General features: G+C 52.2%; 1 protein-coding gene across 1 annotated transcript; it reads left to right on the forward strand.

The window, feature by feature from the left end:
* Nucleotides 1-1,416: 1,416 nt before the first annotated feature.
* On the forward strand, nt 1,417-22,630 carry LOC147109996 (anionic trypsin-2-like). Its single transcript, XM_086002452.1, has 4 exons — nt 1,417-1,451; nt 1,595-1,854; nt 4,371-4,507; nt 22,433-22,630. The coding sequence occupies exons 1-4, from the start codon at nt 1,417-1,419 to the stop codon at nt 22,580-22,582; spliced, it is 582 nt and encodes a 193-aa protein (XP_085858578.1). The 3' UTR covers nt 22,583-22,630.
* The last annotated feature ends 372 nt before the right edge of the window (nt 22,631-23,002 follow it).

Genomic DNA, 23,002 nt, shown 5'->3' on the forward strand with positions numbered 1-23,002 from the left:
GCAGTACTGAGGGAGCGCCGCACTGTCGGAGGGGCAGTACTGAGGGAGCGCCGCACTGTCGGAGGGGCAGTACTGAGGGAGTGCTGCACTGTCGGAGGGGCAGTACTGAGGGAGCACCACACTGTCGGAGGGGCAGTACTGAGGGAGCGCCGCTCTGTCGGTGGGGCTGTACTGAGGGAGCACCGCACTGTCGGAGCGGTAGTACTGAGGGAGTGCCGCACTGTCGGAGGGGCAGTACTGAGGGAGCTCTGCACTGTCAGAGGGGCAGTACTGAGGGAGCGCCGCACTGTCAGTGGTTCAGTACTGAGGGAGCGTTGCCCTGTCGGATGTGCAGTACTGAGGGAGCGCTGCACTGTCAGAGGGGCAATACTGAGGGAGCACCTCACTGTCGGAGGGGCAGTACTGAGGGAGCGCCGCACTGTCGGAGGGGCAGTACTGAGGGAGCGCCGCACTGTCGGAGGGGCAGTACTGAGGGAGTGCTGCTCTGTCGGAGGGGCAGTACTGAGGGAGTGCCGAACTTTCAGAGGGGCAGTACTGAGAGAGCGCCGCACTGTCGGCGGGGCAGTACTGAGGGTGCGTTGTGTTGTCGCAGGGTCAGTACTGAGGGAGCGCCGCACTGTCGGAGGTTCAGTACTTAGTGAGCGTCGCACTGTCGGAGGGGCAGTACTGAGGGAGCGCCGCACTGTCGGAGGGGCAGTACTGAGGGAGCTCCGCACTGTCAGAGAGGCCGTACTGAGGGAGCACCGCACTGTCGGAGGGGCAGTACTGAGGGAGCGCCGCACTGTCAGAGGGGCAGTACTGAGGGAGCTCCGCACTGTCAGAGAGGCCGTACTTAGGGAGCGCCGCACTTTCGGAGGGGCAGTACTGAGGGAGCGCCGCACTGTCATTTTATGGGATGTGGGCGTCGCTGGCAAGGCCAGCATTTATTGCCCATCCCTAGTCGCCCCTTGAGAAGGTGGCGGTGAGCCGCCTTCTTGAACCGCTGCAGTCCGTGTGGTGAAGGTGCTCCCACAGTGCTGTTAGGGAGGGAGTTCCAGGATTTTGACCCAGCGACGATGAAGGAACGGCCGATATATTTCCAACTCATGATGGTGTGTGACTTGGAGGGGAACTTGGAGGTGGTGGTGCTCCCATGCGCCTGCTGCCCTTGTCCTTCTAGGTGGAAGAGGTCGCGTGTTTGGGAGGTGCAGCCGAAGAAGCCTTGGCGAGTTGCTGCAGTGCATCTTGTAGATGGTACACACTGCAGCCACGGTGCGCCGGTGGTGGAGGGAGTGAATGTTTAAGGTGGTGGATGGGGTGCCGATCAATCGGGCTGCTTTGTCCTGGATGGTGTCGAGCTTCTCGAGTGTTGTTGGAGCTGCACTCATCCAGGCAAGTGGAGAGTATTCCATCACACTCCTGACTTGTGCCTTGTAGATGGTTGAAAGGCTTGTGAAGGACACGATACGAATGCAAGTCTTCCTTCAGTCTTTCGCTTGCGCTGGTGGGGGCCTAATTCCTTCACCTAGATCCTTAATTGAGAGAGATTGGACGAGTTCATGGCTAGGAATTGCAGCAGTGAGGCCGCCTCCTAAACTACCTCTTGTTGCTTCAGCCCCAGCATCCTGGTCGCGCACCTCGGCGAGCACGACCTGCGCTACTCGGAAGGCACTGAGCAGCGTATCCAAGTGGCCAAAGCCATCGCCCACCCCGACTACAACCGCGTGAACCTCAACAACGACATCATGCTGCTCAAGCTCGCCTCACCCGCAAGATTCGACCAGTACGTCAGCCCGATCCCTCTGCCCAGCCGCTGTCCCACAGCCGGCACCCAGTGCATCACCTCCGGCTGGGGCAACCTGTTAACTAACGGAGGTAAGAAGGAATGTGATGGGTTAGATCCGAACGAACCTTAAGTTGGCAGGGGTGAGGTGGAATTGAAACAGATAACATTCTGGTGGGGTTTGACAGGGTAGATGCAGGGAGGATGTTTCTCCTGGCTGGGGAGTCTAGAACCAGGGGTCACAGTCTCAGAATAAGGGGTCGGCCATTTCGGACTGAGAGGAGGAGGAATTTCTTCACTCCGAGGGTGGTGAATCTTTGGAATTCTCTACCCCAGAGGGCTGTGGAGGCTCAGTCGTTGAGTCTATTCAATACAGAGATCGATAGACTTTTGAGCACTAAGGGAATCAAGAGATAGGTTGGGAAGGTGGAGTTGAGGCTGAAGATCAGCCATGATCTTACTGAATGCAGAGCAGGCTCGAGGGGCCGAATGGCCGACTCCTGCTCCTATTTCTTATTATAGAATCATAGAATCATAGAAATTTACAGCACAGAAGGAGGCCATTCGGCCCACCGTGTCCGTGCCGGCCCAATGAGCTCTCCAGTCTAATCCCACTTTCCAGCTCTCGGTCCATGGCCCTGTAGGTTACGGCACTTCAAGGGCATATCCAAGAACTTTTTAAATGTGATGAGGGTTTCTGCCTCTCCCACCCTTTCAGGCAGTGAGTTCCAGACCCCCACCACCCTCTGGGTGAAAAAAGTTCTCCTCAACTCCCCTCTAATCCTTCCACCAATTACTTTCAATCTCTGCCCCCTGGTTATTGACCCCTCTGCTCGGGGAAATAGGTCCTTCCTATCCACTCTGTCTAAGCCCCTCATCATTTTATACACCTCAATTAAATCTCCCCTCAGCCTCCTCTGTTCCAGAGAAAACAACCCCAGCCTCTCCAATCTGTCCTCATAGCTAAAATTCTCCAGTCCTGGCAACTTCCTCGTAAATCTCCTCTGTACCCTCTCCAGTGCAATCACATCTTTCCTGTAATGTGGTGACCAGAACTGTACACAGTCCTCGAGCTGTGGCCTAACTAGTGTTTTATACAATTCAAGCATAACCTCCCTGCTCTTATATTCTATGCCTCGGCTAATAAAGGCAAGTATCCCGTATAACTTATGTTCAAAGTACCCACCACCAGCTTTGCCTGAAATGCAACTATCACGGCTTCTTGGGGACCTGTCCAGTCCTCGGAGAGGGTGGAGAGGAGATTTACTGGAATGCTACCAATGTGCCTGTGCCGGCTCTTTGAGAGATTAGTCCCACTCCCCCCTCCTCTTTCCCCACAGCCCTGCAAATTTTTCCTTTTCAAGTATTTCTCCAATTCCCCTTTTGAAAGTTACTATTGAATCTGCTTCCACCGCCCTTTCAGGCAGCGCGTTCCAGATCACAACAACTCGCTGCGTAAAAACAATTCTCCTCATCTCCCCCTCTGGTTCTTTTGCCGATTATCTTCAATCTGTGCCCTCTGGTTACCGACCCTCCTGCCACTGGAAACAGTTTCTCCTTGTTTACTCCATCAAAAACCCTTTATAATTTTGAGCACCTCCATTAAATCTCCCCTTAGCCTTCTCTGCTCCAAGGAGAACAACCCCAGCTTCTCCAGTCTCTCCACATCACTGAAGTCCCTCATCCCTGGTACCATTCTGGTCAATCTCCCCTTAACCTTCTATGCTCCAAGGAGAACAACCCCAGCTTCTCCAGTCTCTCCACGTCACTGAAGTCCCTCATCCCTGGTACCATTCTGGTCAATCTCCCCTTAACCTTCTCTGCGCTAAGGAGAACAATCCCAGCTTCTCCAGTCTCTCCACATCACTGAAGTCCCTCATCCCTGGTACCATTCTGGTCAATCTCCCCTTAACCTTCTCTGCTCTAAGGAGAACAATCCCAGCTTCTCCAGTCTCTCCACATCACTGAAGTCCCTCATCCCTGGTACCATTCTGGTCAATCTCCCCTTAACCTTCTCTGCTCTGAGAACCCCAGCTTCTCCAGTCGCTCCACATCACTGAAGTCACTCATCCCTGGTACCAAAGCGGACGTGACCCGCATTTAAAGTGGGAATGTATTGGCGATATTAGTAGACCATCTAGAGTGAGCAATGCACAATGAATTATTCTGCTGCTAAGCTGGTAGTTAAGCAGGCCTGTCCCTTTATCACTGTAACGTCTCATTGCTATAACTTCTGCGGTCAGTCAGAGTTCAATTGCTGATTGGCAAATGCTGGTAAATTTAACTCCTTCTATCTCGAGTGCTGATCCTCTGCCAATCCCACATTGCCCTGTCCTTAGTCTGTCACCAGTCTTTCCTGGTGTCTCTGCCCCTCTGTCTCTGAGGGTCTTCCCTGCGCTGCCTATTGCAGTTGAATATCTATCTTGTATCTTGGCAACCAGACAGGGTCCAATACTTAGGGTATGGTCTAACCAGAGCCCTGTACATAACACAAAATTGATTAAATTAGAACTCTGGTTAACCCACTTTCATGAGATGGAGAGCCAGATGGAGAGGGAGAGGTCTGCTTTTGGACCGGACTGTGCTGACTTGTTTCTTTTCCCTGCAGTGCAGTATCCTGATGTCCTACAGTGCCTGACACAGCCCATCCTGCCAGAGGCTGACTGTCGCAGGGCTTATCCGCCCTACTTCACGGACAACATGTTCTGCGCGGGATTCTGGGAAGGTGGTCAGAGCACGTGCCAGGTAAAGTATCTCAGCAGGATGGGCGGAGAGCATCAAACCACAAGGGACAGAGAGTGTCGCAACCTGAGTGATAGAAAGTGTCTCAATCTTAGAAATTGTCTCAATCTGAGCGATAGAGAGTGTCCCAATCTAAGCGATAGAAAGTGACTCAAGCTGAGGGACAGAGACTGTCTCAATCTGAACGATAGCGAGTGTCTCAATCTGAGCGTTAGAAAGTGACTCAAGCTGAGGGACAGAGAGTGACTCAATCTGAGCGATAGAGAGTGTCTCAATCTGAGCGATAGAAAGTGTCTCAATCTGAGCGATAGAGAGTGTCTCAATCTGAGCGATAGAGAGTGTCTCAATCTGAGCGATAGAGAGTGTCTCAATCTGAGCGATAGAGAGTGTCTCAATCTGAGCGATAGAGAGTGTCTCAATCTGAGCGACAGAGAGTGTCTCAATCTGAGCGATAGAGAGTGAATCAAACTGAGCGATAGAGAGTGTCTGAATCTGAGTGATAGAGTGTCTCAATCTGAGTGATAGAGAGTGTCTCAATCTGAGTGATAGAGAGTGTCTCAATCTGAGCGATAGAGAGTGTCTCAATCTGAGCGATAGAAAGTGACTCAAGCTGAGGGAAAGAGAGTGTCTCAATCTGAGCGATAGAGAGCGTCTCAATCTGAGCGACAGAGAGCGTCTCAATCTGAGCGATAGAGAGCGTCTCAATCTGAGCGATAGAGAGCGTCTCAATCTGAGCGATAGAGAGCGTCTCAATCTGAGCGATAGAGAGCGTCTCAATCTGAGCGATAGAGAGCGTCTCAATCTGAGCGATAGAGAGCGTCTCAATCTGAGCGATAGAGAGCGTCTCAATCTGAGCGATAGAGAGCGTCTCAATCTGAGCGATAGAGAGCGTCTCAATCTGAGCGATAGAGAGCGTCTCAATCTGAGCGATAGAGAGCGTCTCAATCTGAGCGATAGAGAGCGTCTCAATCTGAGCGATAGAGAGTGTCTCAATCTGAGCGATAGAGAGCGTCTCAATCTGAGCGATAGAGAGCGTCTCAATCTGAGCGATAGAGAGTGTCTCAATCTGAGCGATAGAGTGTGTCTCAATCTGAGCGATAGAGAGTGACTCAATCTGAGCGATAGAGAGTGTCTCAATCTGAGCGATAGAGAGTGTCTCAATCTGAGCGATAGAGAGTGTCTCAATCTGAGCGATAGAGAGTGTCTCAATCTGAGCGACAGAAAGTGTCTCAATCTGAGCGACAGAGAGCGTCTCAATCTGAGCGATAGAGAGCGTCTCAATCTGAGCGACAGAGAGTGTCTCAATCTGAGCGACAGAGAGTGTCTCAATCTGAGTGATAGTGACTCAAACTGAGCGACAGAGAGTGTCTCAATCTGAGCGATAGAGAGTGTCTCAATCTGAGACGATAGAGAGTGTCTCAATCTGAGCGATAGAGAGTGTCTCAATCTGAGCGATAGAGAGCGTCTCAATCTGAGCGATAGAGAGTGTCTCAATCTGAGCGATGGAGAGTGTCTCAATCTGAGCGATAGAGAGTGTCTCAATCTGAGCGATAGAGAGTGTCTCAATCTGAGCGATAGAGAGTGTCTCAATCTGAGCGATAGAGAGTGTCTCAATCTGAGCGATAGAGAGTGTCTCAATCTGAGCGATAGAGAGTGTCTCAATCTGAGCGATAGAGAGTGTCTCAATCTGAGCGATAGAGAGTGTCTCAATCTGAGCGATAGAGAGTGTCTCAATCTGAGCGATAGAGAGTGTCTCAATCTGAGCGACAGAGAGTGTCTCAATCTGAGCGACAGAGAGTGTCTTAATCTGAGCGATAGAGAGTGTCTCAATCTGAGCGACAGAGAGAGTCTCAATCTGAGCGACAGAGAGCGTCTCAATCTGAGCGATAGAGAGCGTCTCAATCTGAGCGACAGAGAGCGTCTCAATCTGAGCGACAGAGAGCGTCTCAATCTGAGCGATAGAGAGCGTCTCAATCTGAGCGATAGAGAGCGTCTCAATCTGAGCGATAGAGAGCGTCTCAATCTGAGCGATAGAGAGCGTCTCAATCTGAGCGATAGAGAGCGTCTCAATCTGAGGGATAGAGAGAGTCTCAATCTGAGCGATAGAGAGCGTCTCAATCTGAGCGATAGAGAGCGTCTCAATCTGAGCGATAGAGAGTGTCTCAATCTGAGCGATAGAGAGAGTCTCAATCTGAGCGATAGAGAGCGTCTCAATCTGAGCGATGGAGAGCGTCTCAATCTGAGCGATGGAGAGCGTCTCAATCTGAGCGATAGAGAGCGTCTCAATCTGAGCGATAGAGAGCGTCTCAATCTGAGCGATAGAGAGCGTCTCAATCTGAGCGATAGAGAGCGTCTCAATCTGAGCGATAGAGAGCGTCTCAATCTGAGCGATAGAGAGCGTCTCAATCTGAGCGATAGAGAGCGTCTCAATCTGAGCGATAGAGAGCGTCTCAATCTGAGCGATAGAGAGCGTCTCAATCTGAGCGATAGAGAGTGCCTCAATCTGAGCGATAGAGAGTGTCTCAATCTGAGCGATAGGGAGTGTCTCAATCTGAGCGATAGAGTGTGTCTCAATCTGAGCGATAGAGAGTGTCTCAATCTGAGCGATAGCGAGCGTCTCAATCTGAGCGATAGAGAGAGTCTCAATCTGAGCGATAGAGAGCGTCTCAATCTGAGCGATAGAGAGCGTCTCAATCTGAGCGATAGAGAGCGTCTCAATCTGAGCGATAGAGAGTGTCTCAATCTGAGCGATAGAGAGAGTCTCAATCTGAGCGATAGAGAGCGTCTCAATCTGAGCGATAGAGAGCGTCTCAATCTGAGCGATAGAGCGCGTCTCAATCTGAGCGATAGAGAGCGTCTCAATCTGAGCGATAGAGAGCGTCTCAATCTGAGCGATAGAGAGCGTCTCAATCTGAGCGATAGAGAGCGTCTCAATCTGAGCGATAGAGAGCGTCTCAATCTGAGCGATAGAGTGCGTCTCAAACTGAGCGATAGAGAGCGTCTCAATCTGAGCGATAGAGAGCGTCTCAATCTGAGCGATAGAGAGTGTCTCAATCTGAGCGATAGAGAGTGTCTCAATCTGAGCGATAGAGTGAGTCTCACTCTGAGCGATAGAGAGCGTCTCAATCTGAGCGATAGAGAGCGTCTCAATCTGAGCGATAGAGAGCGTCTCAATCTGAGCGATAGAGAGCGTCTCAATCTGAGCGACAGAGAGCGTCTCAATCTGAGCGATAGAGAGCGTCTCAATCTGAGCGATAGAGACCGTCTCAATCTGAGCGATAGAGAGCGTCTCAATCTGAGCGATAGAGAGCGTCTCAATCTGAGCGATAGAGAGCGTCTCAATCTGAGCGATAGAGAACGTCTCAATCTGAGCGATAGAGAGCGTCTCAATCTGAGCGATAGAGAGCGTCTCAATCTGAGCGATAGAGAGCGTCTCAATCTGAGCGATAGAGAGCGTCTCAATCTGAGCGATAGAGAGCTTCTCAATCTGAGCGATAGAGAGCGTCTCAATCTGAGCGATAGAGAGTGTCTCAATCTGAGCGATAGAGAGTGTCTCAATCTGAGCGATAGAGTGTGTCTCAATCTGAGCGATAGAGAGTGTCTCAATCTGAGCGACAGAGAGTGTCTCAATCTGAGCGATAGAGAGTGAATCAAACTGAGCGATAGAGAGTGTCTGAATCTGAGTGATAGAGTGTCTCAATCTGAGTGATAGAGAGTGTCTCAATCTGAGTGATAGAGAGTGTCTCAATCTGAGCGATAGAGAGTGTCTCAATCTGAGCGATAGAAAGTGACTCAAGCTGAGGGAAAGAGAGTGTCTCAATCTGAGCGATAGAGAGCGTCTCAATCTGAGCGACAGAGAGCGTCTCAATCTGAGCGATAGAGAGCGTCTCAATCTGAGCGATAGAGAGCGTCTCAATCTGAGCGATAGAGAGCGTCTCAATCTGAGCGATAGAGAGCGTCTCAATCTGAGCGATAGAGAGCGTCTCAATCTGAGCGATAGAGAGCGTCTCAATCTGAGCGATAGAGAGCGTCTCAATCTGAGCGATAGAGAGCGTCTCAATCTGAGCGATAGAGAGCGTCTCAATCTGAGCGATAGAGAGCGTCTCAATCTGAGCGATAGAGAGCGTCTCAATCTGAGCGATAGAGAGTGTCTCAATCTGAGCGATAGAGAGCGTCTCAATCTGAGCGATAGAGAGCGTCTCAATCTGAGCGATAGAGAGTGCCTCAATCTGAGCGATAGAGAGTGTCTCAATCTGAGCGATAGGGAGTGTCTCAATCTGAGCGATAGAGTGTGTCTCAATCTGAGCGATAGAGAGTGTCTCAATCTGAGCGATAGCGAGCGTCTCAATCTGAGCGATAGAGAGAGTCTCAATCTGAGCGATAGAGAGCGTCTCAATCTGAGCGATAGAGAGCGTCTCAATCTGAGCGATAGAGAGCGTCTCAATCTGAGCGATAGAGAGTGTCTCAATCTGAGCGATAGAGAGAGTCTCAATCTGAGCGATAGAGAGCGTCTCAATCTGAGCGATAGAGAGCGTCTCAATCTGAGCGATAGAGCGCGTCTCAATCTGAGCGATAGAGAGCGTCTCAATCTGAGCGATAGAGAGCGTCTCAATCTGAGCGATAGAGAGCGTCTCAATCTGAGCGATAGAGAGCGTCTCAATCTGAGCGATAGAGAGCGTCTCAATCTGAGCGATAGAGTGCGTCTCAAACTGAGCGATAGAGAGCGTCTCAATCTGAGCGATAGAGAGCGTCTCAATCTGAGCGATAGAGAGTGTCTCAATCTGAGCGATAGAGAGTGTCTCAATCTGAGCGATAGAGTGAGTCTCACTCTGAGCGATAGAGAGCGTCTCAATCTGAGCGATAGAGAGCGTCTCAATCTGAGCGATAGAGAGCGTCTCAATCTGAGCGATAGAGAGCGTCTCAATCTGAGCGACAGAGAGCGTCTCAATCTGAGCGATAGAGAGCGTCTCAATCTGAGCGATAGAGACCGTCTCAATCTGAGCGATAGAGAGCGTCTCAATCTGAGCGATAGAGAGCGTCTCAATCTGAGCGATAGAGAGCGTCTCAATCTGAGCGATAGAGAACGTCTCAATCTGAGCGATAGAGAGCGTCTCAATCTGAGCGATAGAGAGCGTCTCAATCTGAGCGATAGAGAGCGTCTCAATCTGAGCGATAGAGAGCGTCTCAATCTGAGCGATAGAGAGCTTCTCAATCTGAGCGATAGAGAGCGTCTCAATCTGAGCGATAGAGAGTGTCTCAATCTGAGCGATAGAGAGTGTCTCAATCTGAGCGATAGAGTGTGTCTCAATCTGAGCGATAGAGAGTGTCTCAATCTGAGCGACAGAGAGTGTCTCAATCTGAGCGATAGAGAGTGAATCAAACTGAGCGATAGAGAGTGTCTGAATCTGAGTGATAGAGTGTCTCAATCTGAGTGATAGAGAGTGTCTCAATCTGAGTGATAGAGAGTGTCTCAATCTGAGCGATAGAGAGTGTCTCAATCTGAGCGATAGAAAGTGACTCAAGCTGAGGGAAAGAGAGTGTCTCAATCTGAGCGATAGAGAGCGTCTCAATCTGAGCGACAGAGAGCGTCTCAATCTGAGCGATAGAGAGCGTCTCAATCTGAGCGATAGAGAGCGTCTCAATCTGAGCGATAGAGAGCGTCTCAATCTGAGCGATAGAGAGCGTCTCAATCTGAGCGATAGAGAGCGTCTCAATCTGAGCGATAGAGAGCGTCTCAATCTGAGCGATAGAGAGCGTCTCAATCTGAGCGATAGAGAGCGTCTCAATCTGAGCGATAGAGAGCGTCTCAATCTGAGCGATAGAGAGCGTCTCAATCTGAGCGATAGAGAGCGTCTCAATCTGAGCGATAGAGAGCGTCTCAATCTGAGCGATAGAGAGAGTCTCAATCTGAGCGATAGAGAGCGTCTCAATCTGAGCGATAGAGAGCGTCTCAATCTGAGCGATAGAGAGTGTCTCAATCTGAGCGATAGAGTGTGTCTCAATCTGAGCGATAGAGAGTGACTCAATCTGAGCGATAGAGAGTGTCTCAATCTGAGCGATAGAGAGTGTCTCAATCTGAGCGATAGAGAGTGTCTCAATCTGAGCGATAGAGAGTGTCTCAATCTGAGCGACAGAAAGCGTCTCAATCTGAGCGACAGAGAGCGTCTCAATCTGAGCGACAGAGAGCGTCTCAATCTGAGCGACAGAGAGTGTCTCAATCTGAGCGACAGAGAGTGTCTCAATCTGAGTGATAGTGACTCAAACTGAGCGACAGAGAGTGTCTCAATCTGAGCGATAGAGAGTGTCTCAATCTGAGACGATAGAGAGTGTCTCAATCTGAGCGATAGAGAGTGTCTCAATCTGAGCGATAGAGAGCGTCTCAATCTGAGCGATAGAGAGTGTCTCAATCTGAGCGATGGAGAGTGTCTCAATCTGAGCGATAGAGAGTGTCTCAATCTGAGCGATAGAGAGTGTCTCAATCTGAGCGATAGAGAGTGTCTCAATCTGAGCGACAGAGAGTGTCTCAATCTGAGCGACAGAGAGTGTCTCAATCTGAGCGATGGAGAGCGTCTCAATCTGAGCGATAGAGAGCGTCTCAATCTGAGCGATAGAGAGCGTCTCAATCTGAGCGATAGAGAGTGTCTCAATCTGAGCGATAGAGAGTGTCTCAAACTGAGCGATACAGAGAGTCTCAATCTGAGCGATAGAGAGCGTCTCAATCTGAGCGATAGGGAGCGTCTCAATCTGAGCGATAGAGAGCGTCTCAATCTGAGCGATAGAGAGCGTCTCAATCTGAGCGATAGAGAGCGTCTCAATCTGAGCGATAGAGAGCGTCTCAATCTCAGCGATAGAGAGCGTCTCAATCTGAGCGATAGAGAGCGTCTCAATCTGAGCGATAGAGAGCGTCTCAATCTCAGCGATAGAGAGCGTCTCAATCTGAGCGATAGAGAGCGTCTCAATCTGAGCGATAGAGAGCGTCTCAATCTGAGCGATAGAGAGCGTCTCAATCTGAGCGATAGAGAGCGTCTCAATCTGAGCGATAGAGAGCGTCTCAATCTGAGCGATAGAGAGCGTCTCAATCTGAGCGATAGAGAGCGTCTCAATCTGAGCGATAGAGTGTGTCTCAATCTGAGCGATAGAGAGCGTCTCAATCTGAGCGATAGAGAGTGTCTCAATCTGAGCGAGAGAGTGTGTCTCAATCTGAGCGACAGGGAGTGTCTCAATCTGAGCGACAGAGAGTGTCTCAATCTGAGCGATAGAGAGTGTCTCAATCTGAGCGATAGAGAGTGTCTCAATCTGAGCGATAGAGAGTGTCTCAATCTGAGCGATAGAGAGTGTCTCAATCTGAGCGATAGCGTCTCAATCTGAGCGATAGAGAGCGTCTCAATCTGAGCGATGGAGAGCGTCTCAATCTGAGCGATAGAGAGCGTCTCAATCTGAGCGATGGAGAGCGTCTCAATCTGAGCGATGGAGAGCGTCTCAATCTGAGCGATGGAGAGCGTCTCAATCTGAGCGATGGAGAGCGTCTCAATCTGAGCGATAGAGAGAGTCTCAATCTGAGCGATGGAGAGCGTCTCAATCTGAGCGATAGAGAGCGTCTCAATCTGAGCGATGGAGAGCGTCTCAATCTGAGCGATGGAGAGCGTCTCAATCTGAGCGATGGAGAGCGTCTCAATCTGAGCGATAGAGAGCGTCTCAATCTGAGCGATAGAGAGAGTCTCAATCTGAGCGATAGAGAGCGTCTCAATCTGAGCGATAGAGAGCGTCTCAATCTGAGCGATAGAGAGCGTCTCAATCTGAGCGATAGAGAGCGTCTCAATCTGAGCGATAGAGAGCGTCTCAATCTGAGCGATAGAGAGCGTCTCAATCTGAGCGATAGAGAGCGTCTCAATCTGAGCGATAGAGAGCGTCTCAATCTGAGCGATAGAGAGCGTCTCAATCTGAGCGATAGAGAGCGTCTCAATCTGAGCGATAGAGAGCGTCCCAATCTGAGCGATAGAGAGCGTCTCAATCTGAGCGATAGAGAGTGTCTCAATCTGAGCGATAGAGAGAGTCTCAATCTGAGCGATAGAGAGCGTCTCAATCTGAGCGATAGAGAGCGTCTCAATCTGAGCGATAGAGAGAGTCTCAATCTGAGCGATAGAAAGCGTCTCAATCTGAGCAATAGAGAGCGTCTCAATCCGAGCGATAGAGAGTGTCTCAATCCGAGCGATAGAGAGTGTCTCAATCCGAGCGAAAGAGAGTGTCTCAATCCGAGCGACAGAGAGAGTCTCAATCCGAGCGACAGAGAGCGTCTCAATCTGAGCGATAGAGAGCGTCTCAATCTGAGCGATAGAGAGCGTCTCAATCTGAGCGATAGAGAGCGTCTCAATCTGAGCGATAGAGAGCGTCTCAATCTGAGCGATAGAGAGCGTCTCAATCTGAGCGATAGAGAGCGTCTCAATCTGAGCGATAGAGTGTGTCTCAATCTGAGCGATAGAGAGTGTCTCAATCTGAGCGATAGAGAGTGTCTCAATCTGAGCGAGAGAGAGTGTCTCAATCTGAGCGATAGAGAGTGTCTCAATCTGAGCGACAGAGAGTGTCTCAATCTGAGCGATAGAGAGTGTCTCAATCTGAGCGATAGAGAGTGTCTCAATCTGACCGATAGAGAGTGTCTCAATCTGAGCGATAGAGAGTGTCTCAATCTGAGCGATAGTGTCTCAATCTGAGCGATAGAGAGCGTCTCAATCTGAGCGATAGAGATAGTCTCAATCTGAGCGATAGAGAGCGTCTCAATCTGAGCGATAGAGAGCGTCTCAATCTGAGCGATAGAGAGCGTCTCAATCTGAGCGATAGAGAGCGTCTCAATCTGAGCGATAGAGAGCGTCTCAATCTGAGCGATAGAGAGCGTCTCAATCTGAGCGATAGAGAGCGTCTCAATCTGAGCGATAGAGAGCGTCTCAATCTGAGCGATAGAGAGCGTCCCAATCTGAGCGATAGAGAGTGTCTCAATCTGAGCGATAGAGAGTGTCTCAATCTGAGCGATAGAGAGAGTCTCAATCTGAGCGATAGAGAGCGTCTCAATCTGAGCGATAGAGAGCGTCTCAATCTGAGCGATAGAGAGAGTCTCAATCTGAGCGATAGAAAGCGTCTCAATCTGAGCGATAGAGAGCGTCTCAATCCGAGCGATAGAGAGTGTCTCAATCCGAGCGATAGAGAGTGTCTCAATCCGAGCGAAAGAGAGTGTCTCAATCCGAGCGACAGAGAGAGTCTCAATCCGAGCGACAGAGAGCGTCTCAATCTGAGCGATAGAGAGCGTCTCAATCTGAGCGATAGAGAGCGTCTCAATCTGAGCGATAGAGAGCGTCTCAATCTGAGCGATAGAGAGCGTCTCAATCTGAGCGATAGAGAGCGTCTCAATCTGAGCGATAGAGAGCGTCTCAATCTGAGCGATAGAGAGCGTCTCAATCTGAGCGATAGAGAGCGTCTCAATCTGAGCGATAGAGAGCGTCTCAATCTGAGCGATAGAGAGCGTCTCAATCTGAGCGATAGAGAGCGTCTCAATCTGAGCGATAGAGAGCGTCTCAATCTGAGCGATAGAGAGCGTCTCAATCTGAGCGATAGAGAGTGTCTCAATCTGAGCGATAGAGTGTGTCTCAATCTGAGCGATAGAGAGTGTCTCAATCTGAGCGATAGAGAGTGTCTCAATCTGAGCGAGAGAGAGTGTCTCAATCTGAGCGATAGAGAGTGTCTCAATCTGAGCGACAGAGAGTGTCTCAATCTGAGCGATAGAGAGTGTCTCAATCTGAGCGATAGAGAGTGTCTCAATCTGACCGATAGAGAGTGTCTCAATCTGAGCGATAGAGAGTGTCTCAATCTGAGCGATAGTGTCTCAATCTGAGCGATAGAGAGCGTCTCAATCTGAGCGATAGAGATAGTCTCAATCTGAGCGATAGAGAGCGTCTCAATCTGAGCGATAGAGAGCGTCTCAATCTGAGCGATAGAGAGCGTCTCAATCTGAGCGATAGAGAGCGTCTCAATCTGAGCGATAGAGAGCGTCTCAATCAGAGCGATAGAGAGCGTCTCAATCTGAGCGATAGAGAGCGTCTCAATCTGAGCGATAGAGAGAGTCTCAATCTGAGCGATAGAGAGCGTCTCAATCTGAGCGATAGAGAGCGTCTCAATCTGAGCGATAGAGAGCGTCTCAATCTGAGCGATAGAGAGCGTCTCAATCTGAGCGATAGAGGACGTCTCAATCTGAGCGATAGAGAGTGTCTCAATCTGAGCGATAGAGAGAGTCTCAATCTGAGCGATAGAGAGCGTCTCAATCTGAGCGATAGAGAGCGTCTCAATCTGAGCGATAGAGAGCGTCTCAATCTGAGCGATAGAGAGAGTCTCAATCTGAGCGATAGAGAGCGTCTCAATCTGAGCGATAGAGAGCGTCTCAATCTGAGCGATAGAGAGCGTCTCAATCTGAGCGATAGAGAGCGTCTCAATCTGAGCGATAGAGAGCGTCTCAAACTGAGCGATAGAGAGCGTCTCAATCTGAGCGATAGAGAGTGTCTCAATCTGAGCGATAGGGAGAGTCTCAATCTGAGCGATAGAGAGCGTCTCAATCTGAGCGATAGAGAGCGTCTCAATCTGAGCGATAGAGACCGTCTCAATCTGAGCGATAGAGAGCGTCTCAATCTGAGCGATAGAGAGCGTCTCAATCTGAGCGATAGAGAGCGTCTCAAACTGAGCGATAGGGAGAGTCTCAATCTGAGCGATAGAGAGCGTCTCAATCTGAGCGATAGAGAGCGTCTCAATCTGAGCGATAGAGACCGTCTCAATCTGAGCGATAGAGAGCGTCTCAATCTGAGCGATAGAGAGCGTCTCAATCTGAGCGATAGAGAGCGTCTCAATCTGAGCGATAGAGAGCGTCTCAATCTGAGCGATAGAGAGCGTCTCAATCTGAGCGATAGAGAGCGTCTCAATCTGAGCGATGGAGAGCGTCTCAATCTGAGCGATGGAGAGCGTCTCAATCTGAGCGATAGAGAGCGTCTCAATCTGAGCGATGGAGAGCGTCTCAATCTGAGCGATAGAGAGCGTCTCAATCTGAGCGATAGAGAGCGTCTCAATCTGAGCGATAGAGAGCGTCTCAATCTGAGCGATAGAAAGTGTCTCAATCTGAGCGATAGAGAGAGTCTCAATCTGAGCGATAGAGAGCGTCTCAATCTGAGCGGTAGAGAGAGTCTCAATCTGAGCGATAGAGAGCGTCTCAATCTGAGCGATAGAGAGCGTCTCAATCTGAGCGATAGAGAGCGTCTCAATCTGAGCGATAGAGAGCGTCTCAATCTGAGCGATAGAGAGCGTCTCAATCAGAGCGATATAGAGCGTCTCAATCTGAGCGATAGAGAGCGTCTCAATCTGAGCGATAGAGAGAGTCTCAATCTGAGCGATAGAGAGCGTCTCAATCTGAGCGATAGAGAGCGTCTCAATCTGAGCGATAGAGAGCGTCTCCATCTGAGCGATAGAGAGCGTCTCAATCTGAGCGATAGAGAGCGTCTCAATCTGAGCGATAGAGAGCGTCTCAATCTGAGCGATAGAGAGCGTCTCAATCTGAGCGATAGAGAGCGTCTCAATCTGAGCGATAGAGTCTCAATCTGAGCGATAGAGAGAGTCTCAATCTGAGCGATAGAGAGCGTCTCAATCTGAGCGATAGAGAGCGTCCCAATCTGAGCGATAGAGAGTGTCTCAATCTGAGCGATAGAGAGTGTCTCAATCTGAGCGATAGAGAGAGTCTCAATCTGAGCGATAGAGAGCGTCTCAATCTGAGCGATAGAGAGCGTCTCAATCTGAGCGATAGAGAGAGTCTCAATCTGAGCGCTAGAAAGTGTCTCAATCTGAGCGATAGAGAGCGTCTCAATCTGAACGATAGAGAGCGTCTCAATCTGAGCGATAGAGAGAGTCTCAATCTGAGCGATAGAGAGTGACTCAATCTGAGCGACAGAGAGTGTCTCAATCTGAGCGATAGAGAGTGTCTCAATCTGAGCGATAGAGAGAGTCTCAATCTGAGCGATAGAGAGCGTCTCAATCTGAGCGATAGAGAGCGTCTCAATCTGAGCGATAGAGAGTGTCTCAATCTGAGCGATAGAGAGTGTCTCAATCTGAGCGATAGAGAGTGTCTCAATCTGAGCGATAGAGAGTGACTCAATCTGAGCGATAGAGAGTGTCTCAATCTGAGCGATAGAGAGCGTCTCAATCTGAGCGATAGAGAGCGTCTCAATCTGAGCGATAGAGAATGTCTCAATCTGAGCGATAGAGAGTTTCTCAATCTGAGCGATAGAGAGCGTCTCAATCTGAGCGATAGAGAGCGTCTCAATCTGAGCGATAGAGAGCGTCTCAATCTGAGCGATAGAGAGCGTCTCAATCTGAGCGATAGAGAGCGTCTCAATCTGAGCGATAGAGTGTCTCAATCTGAGCGATAGAGAGTGTCTCAATCTGAGCGATAGAAAGTGTCTCAATCTGAGCGATAGAGAGCGTCTCAATCTGAGCGATAGAGAGCGGCTCAATCTGAGCGATAGAGAGCGTCTCAATCTGAGTGACAGAGAGTGTCTCAATCTGAGCGATAGAGAGAGTCTCAATCTGAGCGATAGAGAGCGTCTCAATCTGAGCGACAGAGAGTGTCTCAATCTGAGCGAGAGAGATCGTCTCAATCTGAGCGACAGAGAGCGTCTCAATCTGAGCGATAGAGAGTGTCTCAATCTGAGCGATAGAGAGTGTCTCAATCTGAGCGATAGAGAGTGTCTCAATCTGAGCGATAGAGAGTGTCTCAATCTGAGCGAGAGAGAGTGTCTCAATCTGAGCGACAGAGAGTGTCTCAATCTGAACGATAGTGACTGTCTCAATCTGAGCGACAGAGAGTGTCTCAATCTGAGCGATAGAGAGTGTCTCAATCTGAGCGACAGAGACTGTCTCAATCTGAGCGATAGAGAGTGTCTCAAACTGAGCGATAGAAAGTGTCTCAATCTGAAGAATAGAAAGTTTGTCAGCTGAGAGATAGAAAATTTCACAATCTGGGGGTAATCAAGAGTGTCTCAATCTGAGCGATAGAGAGTGACTCAATCTGAGGGACAGAGTGTCTCAAACCGAGATTACTTAGGAACAGGAGGAGACTATCTATCCCCTCAACACTGTTCCACCATTCAATGAGATCATGGTTTATCTGCGACCTTAACTTTCTAAATTCCAGGGAATTCCGCCCTAGTTTGTGTAATCACAGAGGAGGACATTATCTCCGACAACAGGAAGGGGAGTTTCTGATGCAGAGGGAGAGTTAGGGTTCTGAATCTCAGTCACCATGTCCACAATGGGTGGTCATGTGAAGGCCTTGAATGCCCGACCACAGATATCACCATCTCTAGGGCTAGATTTTCAGTTGCTTGCGCCAGCAGTTAGCGCCTTAAGAGAAGTGATTTTCGGGCGCTATGCGTGTAGCGCCTGGGCGCAGCGCAGTTTGCGCCCCGCCCCAAATTAAGTTGCCCGTTAGCGCCGGCGCAAAGTTTAGCGGCCGCCCGGATGCGCGCGCAGAAAATGACGTCACATCCTCGTGCAACGCCCTTTGGCCGCCCCGAATCCAAACTTCAGTCGGACCGCCCCATTGTGCGCCTGGCGTCCAGAGCGTTTGTAAAATGGAACGCAACACACCCTGGGGAGCGCAAATTAAAGGGCACTCGTACAAAAGGCACTCTGCATGTGTTGTGTGGAAGTAAGCTGTGTGTTGTTCTGAACGGTCTATTTATGTTTCCGGCCACCAATCATTCCTCCTCTTCCTCCTCCTCCTCCTCCTCCTCCTCCTCCTCCTCCTCCTCCTCCTCCTCCTCCTCCTCCTCCTCCTCCTCCTCCTCCCGTTTCACCCCAGACTTTGCATTTGAAAAAAATACATGCACCCTTCCCCTTTAAGAGCTCACTGGCACCAGAGTGTCTGCCGTGCGCTGCGCCCGAGCTCGGGTGTTGCGCTCTCCACCGCCGGCTTAGCGCCTAAAGATACTAGTGGAACGCCTCTTTTAGCGCTCCACCAACCTCTTAGGGCGAAGCCACTGAATTTCCGGCAACGGGGCGCTACTTTGGGGCGGGCGATAACTTCGGGCGGGCGCTAAGCTTAGCGCCCCAAAACTGTCTATACTGAAAATCTAGCCCCTAGACTTTATCGTAAATCTGTTGGGCTCTGTCCAATTTTGGAGCAAATTGTTACCAATGCATTGATGATGCTGCTAACACACGGAGACATGAGGAGCACAGCTCCCGGATTCTGATTGCAGAGACAGGAGACCATCGCGATCGTCCGGACCTCACACCCCTGTAACACTACGAAAAAGGCTGAAGGATGTGCATTTCTGCAGCGCCTTTCACAACCTCAGGGCATCCCGACGCGCTTTACAGCCAAGGAAGTAGCCAATGTAGGAAACGCGGCGGCCAATTTGGGCACAGCAAGCTCCCACAAGCAGCAATGTGATAAAGGATCGGGGCCTAGAAATTCAGTCGCGTTTGCGCCCACTTATTGGCTATAAAGTGGTTTGCGCCTGAAGTTTTTTATCGCCCGAAATTCAGATGGACCCTAACATCGGCGTTAGCCGGTAGCGCAGCGCCGGCACCGATGACGTCATCGGTGTGCGCAGCGCCCCGGTTGCAATGCTATTCCGGCCCGATGGCCAAATTCAGTTGCGGCCGCCTCGCCCGTGGCAGCCGCAAACAGCGTTTGTGAAACGGGGCCTTGCAGCTCCGAAAGGCCGGCGCATAAAGGTGGAGCGGCGGCCGGCCGCTTTCCCGGCGGCCGCCTGCCCGCACCTCCCTCCCCGGACTCCTGCACCACCCCACCGCGGCATTGATGTCTGAGTCCCGCGAGCCCGGCACTTCTCCGTGGTGCCGGGCTCATTTGCCGGGGGAATCCACCGGTGATCTGACGGCTGCAGGCAGCTCCTCCTTAAGAGAAGGAGGAGGCCTGCAGTACCCCAGCCTGCCGCACTGCATCGGGTGCCGCAGCGGGAGCTGGACGCCTGAAAGTGACATTCATCGCCGCTAGCGAGGCGGCCAAACCCTGCAAAAGCGCCCGCCGCCGTCTTGGCCCGTCGCAACTGAATTTTAGGCGGGCGCTACGGGAATCCTGGCGGGCGCAAAATTTCGGGTGCAAAAGACCTGGCGGGGCCATACCGAATTTCTAGGCCCGGGTTCTGTGTTTTAGTGATGTTGATTGAGGGATAGATATTGGCCAGGGCACCAGGGAGAACTCTCCTGCTCTTCTTCCAACAGTAGCCGTGGGATCTTTTACGTGCACCTGAGAGGCCTTTGTTTAACGTTTCCTCTGAAATATGGCACTGCTGACAGTGCTGCATTCCCTCGGTACTGCCCCTCCGACAGTGCGGCGCTCCCTCAGTACTGCCCCTCCGAAAGTGCAGCGCTCCCTCAGTACTGCCCCTCCGACAGTGCAGCGCTCCCTCAGTACTGAACCTCCGACAGTGCGGCGCTCCCTCAGTACTGCCCCTCCGAAAGTGCGGTGCTCCCTCAGTACTGCCCCTCCGACAGTGCGGCGCTCACTCAGTACTGCCCCTCTGACAGTGCGGCGCTCCCTCAGTACTGCCCCTCCGACAGTGTCACGCTCCCTCAGTACTGCCCCTCTGACAGTGCGGCGCTCCCTCAGTACCACACCTCTGGCAGTATGGCGCTCCCTCAGTACTGCCCCTCTGGCTGTGGCGCTCCCTCAGTACCACACCTCTGACAGTGCGGCGCTCCCTCAGTACTGCCCTCCGACAGTGCGGCGCTCCCTCAGTACTGACCCTCCGACAGCGTGGCACTCCCTCAGTACTGCCCCTCCGACAGTGCGGCGCTCCCTCAGTACTGCCCCTCTGACAGTGCGGCGCTCCCTCAGTCCTGCCCCTCCAACAGTGCGGCACTCCCTCAGTAATGACCCCCCACAGTGCGGCACTCCCTCAGTACTGCCCCTCCGACAGTGCGGCGATCCCTCAGTACTGCCCCTCAGACAGTGCGGCACTACCTCAGTACTGCCCCTCCGACAGTGCGGCGCTCCCTCAGTACTGCCCCTCCGACAGTGCAGTGATCCCTCAGTACTGCCCCTCCGACAGTGTGGCGCTCCCTCAGTGCTGCCCCTCCAACAGTGTGGCGTTCCCTCAGTACTGCCCCTCCCACAGTGTGGCACTCCCTCAGTACTGCCCCTCCAACAGTGTGGCGTTCCCTCAGTACTGCCCCTCAGACAGTGCGGCACTCCCTCAGTAATGACCCCCCACAGTGCGGCACTCCCTCAGTACTGCCCCTCCGACAGTGCGGCGATCCCTCAGTACTGCCCCTCAGACAGTGCGGCACTACCTCAGTACTGCCCCTCCGACAGTGCGGCGATCCCTCAGTACTGCCCCTCAGACAGTGCGGCACTACCTCAGTACTGCCCCTCCGACAGTGCGGCGCTCCCTCAGTACTGCCCCTCCGACAGTGCAGTGATCCCTCAGTACTGCCCCTCCGACAGTGTGGCGCTCCCTCAGTGCTGCCCCTCCAACAGTGTGGCGTTCCCTCAGTACTGCCCCTCCCACAGTGTGGCACTCCCTCAGTACTGCCCCTCCAACAGTGTGGCGTTCCCTCAGTACTGCCCCTCCCACAGTGTGGCACTCCCTCAGTACTGTCCCTCTGACAGTGCGGCGCTCCCTCAGTACTGTCCCTCTGACAGTGTGGCACTCCCTCAGTACTGCCCCTCCCACAGTGTGGCGCTCCCTCAGTACTGTCCCTCTGACAGTGTGGCGCTCCCTCAGTACTGCCCCTCCCACAGTGCGGCGCTCCCTCAGTACTGCCCCTCCCACAGTGTGGCGCTCCCTCAGTACTGCCCCTCCGACAGTTTGGCACTCCCTCAGTACTGCCCCTCCCACAGTGTGGCGCTCCCTCAGTACTGCCCCTCCCACAGTGTGGCGCTCCCTCAGTACTGCCCCTCCGACAGTGTGGTGCTCCCTCAGTACTGTCCCCCCTACAGTGCGGCACTCCCTCAGTACTGCCCCTCCCACAGTGTGGCACTCCCTCAGTACTGCCCCTCTGACAGTGTGGCGCTCCCTCAGCACTGCCCCTCAGACAGTGTGGCACTCCCTCAGTACTGCCCCTCCCACAGTGTGGCGCTCCCTCAGTACTGTCCCTCTGACAGTGTGGCGCTCCCTCTGTACTGTCCCTCTGACAGTGTGGCACTCCCTCAGTACTGCCCCTCCGACAGTGCGGCGCTCCCTCAGTACTGCCCCTCCCACAGTGTGGCACTCCCTCAGTACTGCCCCTCCCACAGTGCGGCGCTCCCTCAGCACTGCCCCTCCGACAGTGTGGCACTCCCTCAGTACTGCCCCCCTGACAGTGCGGCACTCCCTCAGTACTGCCCCTCCGACAGTGTGGCGCTCTCTCAGTACTGCCCCTCCCACAGTGCAGCGCTCCCTCAGCACTGCCCCTCCGACAGTGTGGCACTCCCTCAGTACTGTCCCTCTGACAGTGTGGCGCTCCCTCAGTACTGCCCCTCCCACAGTGCAGCCCTCCCTCAGTGCTGTCCCTCTGACAGTGCGGCGCTCCCTCAGTACTGCCCCTCCCACAGTGTGGCACTCCCTCAGTACTGCCCCTCCCACAGTGTGGCGCTCCCTCAGTACTGCCCCTCCCACAGTGTGGCGCTCCCTCAGTACTGCCCCTCTGACAGTGTGGCGCTCCCTCAGTACTGCCCCTCAGACAGTGCGGCGCTCCCTCAGTACTGTCCCTCCCACAGTGTGGCACTCCCTCAGTACTGCTCCTCCCACAGTGTGGCACTCCCTCAGCACTGTCCCTCTGACAGTGTGGCACTCCCTCAGTACTGCCCCTCCGACAGCGGGCGAGGTGTGAAGGCTCATCCGGCGGTCACTTTGTCTTGCCCGCTCCGACCTATGCTCAATGACCTTTCCCTTGCAGGGAGACTCCGGGGGTCCGGTGGTCTGTAACGGCGAGCTGCAGGGGATCACGTCCTGGGGCTACGACTGCGCCATGAAGGACCACCCCAGTGTCTTTGTCAAGGTCTACAACTACAATGGGTGGATCCAGGAGATCATGGCTGCGAACTGACGGGAGAAACCTCACTCAGCAACCAAACTCCAGCGGGGGGGATCGCAAAACCCGGCACATTCCCAATAAAGATTGATTCCAATACAGCTTGTCTTCTCATTTATTGCTATGCCTCTGCTGGAGATTTCCCAGTCCATCTGCTGCTGAAACCCTCATCCATGTCTTTGTTACCTCTAGACGCGGATGACGTGATTCGCGTGTGGGCGTGTGTGCAGTGAGGAGGATGCCGAGAAACTCCAGGATGATTTGGACAGGTTGGATGATTGGGCAGAAACATGGCAGATGCAATATAGCGTGGAAAAATGCGAGGCTATCCACTTTGGTGTCAAAAACAGGAAGGCAGATTATTATCTGAACGGCAATAGATTGGGAGAAGGGGAAGTGCAACGAGACCTGGGTGTCCTTGTGCACCAGTCGCTG

Source organism: Somniosus microcephalus, chromosome 12 (genome assembly GCF_052327205.1).
Source record: "Somniosus microcephalus isolate GS21.2 chromosome 12, FLI_Smic_1.0, whole genome shotgun sequence".
In the NCBI taxonomy this organism is placed as follows: Eukaryota; Metazoa; Chordata; class Chondrichthyes; order Squaliformes; family Somniosidae; genus Somniosus; species Somniosus microcephalus.

What these genes read in the sequence shown, in the direction of transcription:
- LOC147109996 (XM_086002452.1), top strand. Translation starts at nt 1,417, where the DNA reads ATGGTTGAAAGGCTTGTGAAGGACACGATACGAAT. An exon ending in GTGAAGGACACGATACGAAT is followed by an intron (nt 1,452 to 1,594) that starts GCAAGTCTTCCT and finishes TTGTTGCTTCAG; the next exon opens with CCCCAGCATCCTGGTCGCGC. An exon ending in CAACCTGTTAACTAACGGAG is followed by an intron (nt 1,855 to 4,370) that starts GTAAGAAGGAAT and finishes TTTTCCCTGCAG; the next exon opens with TGCAGTATCCTGATGTCCTA.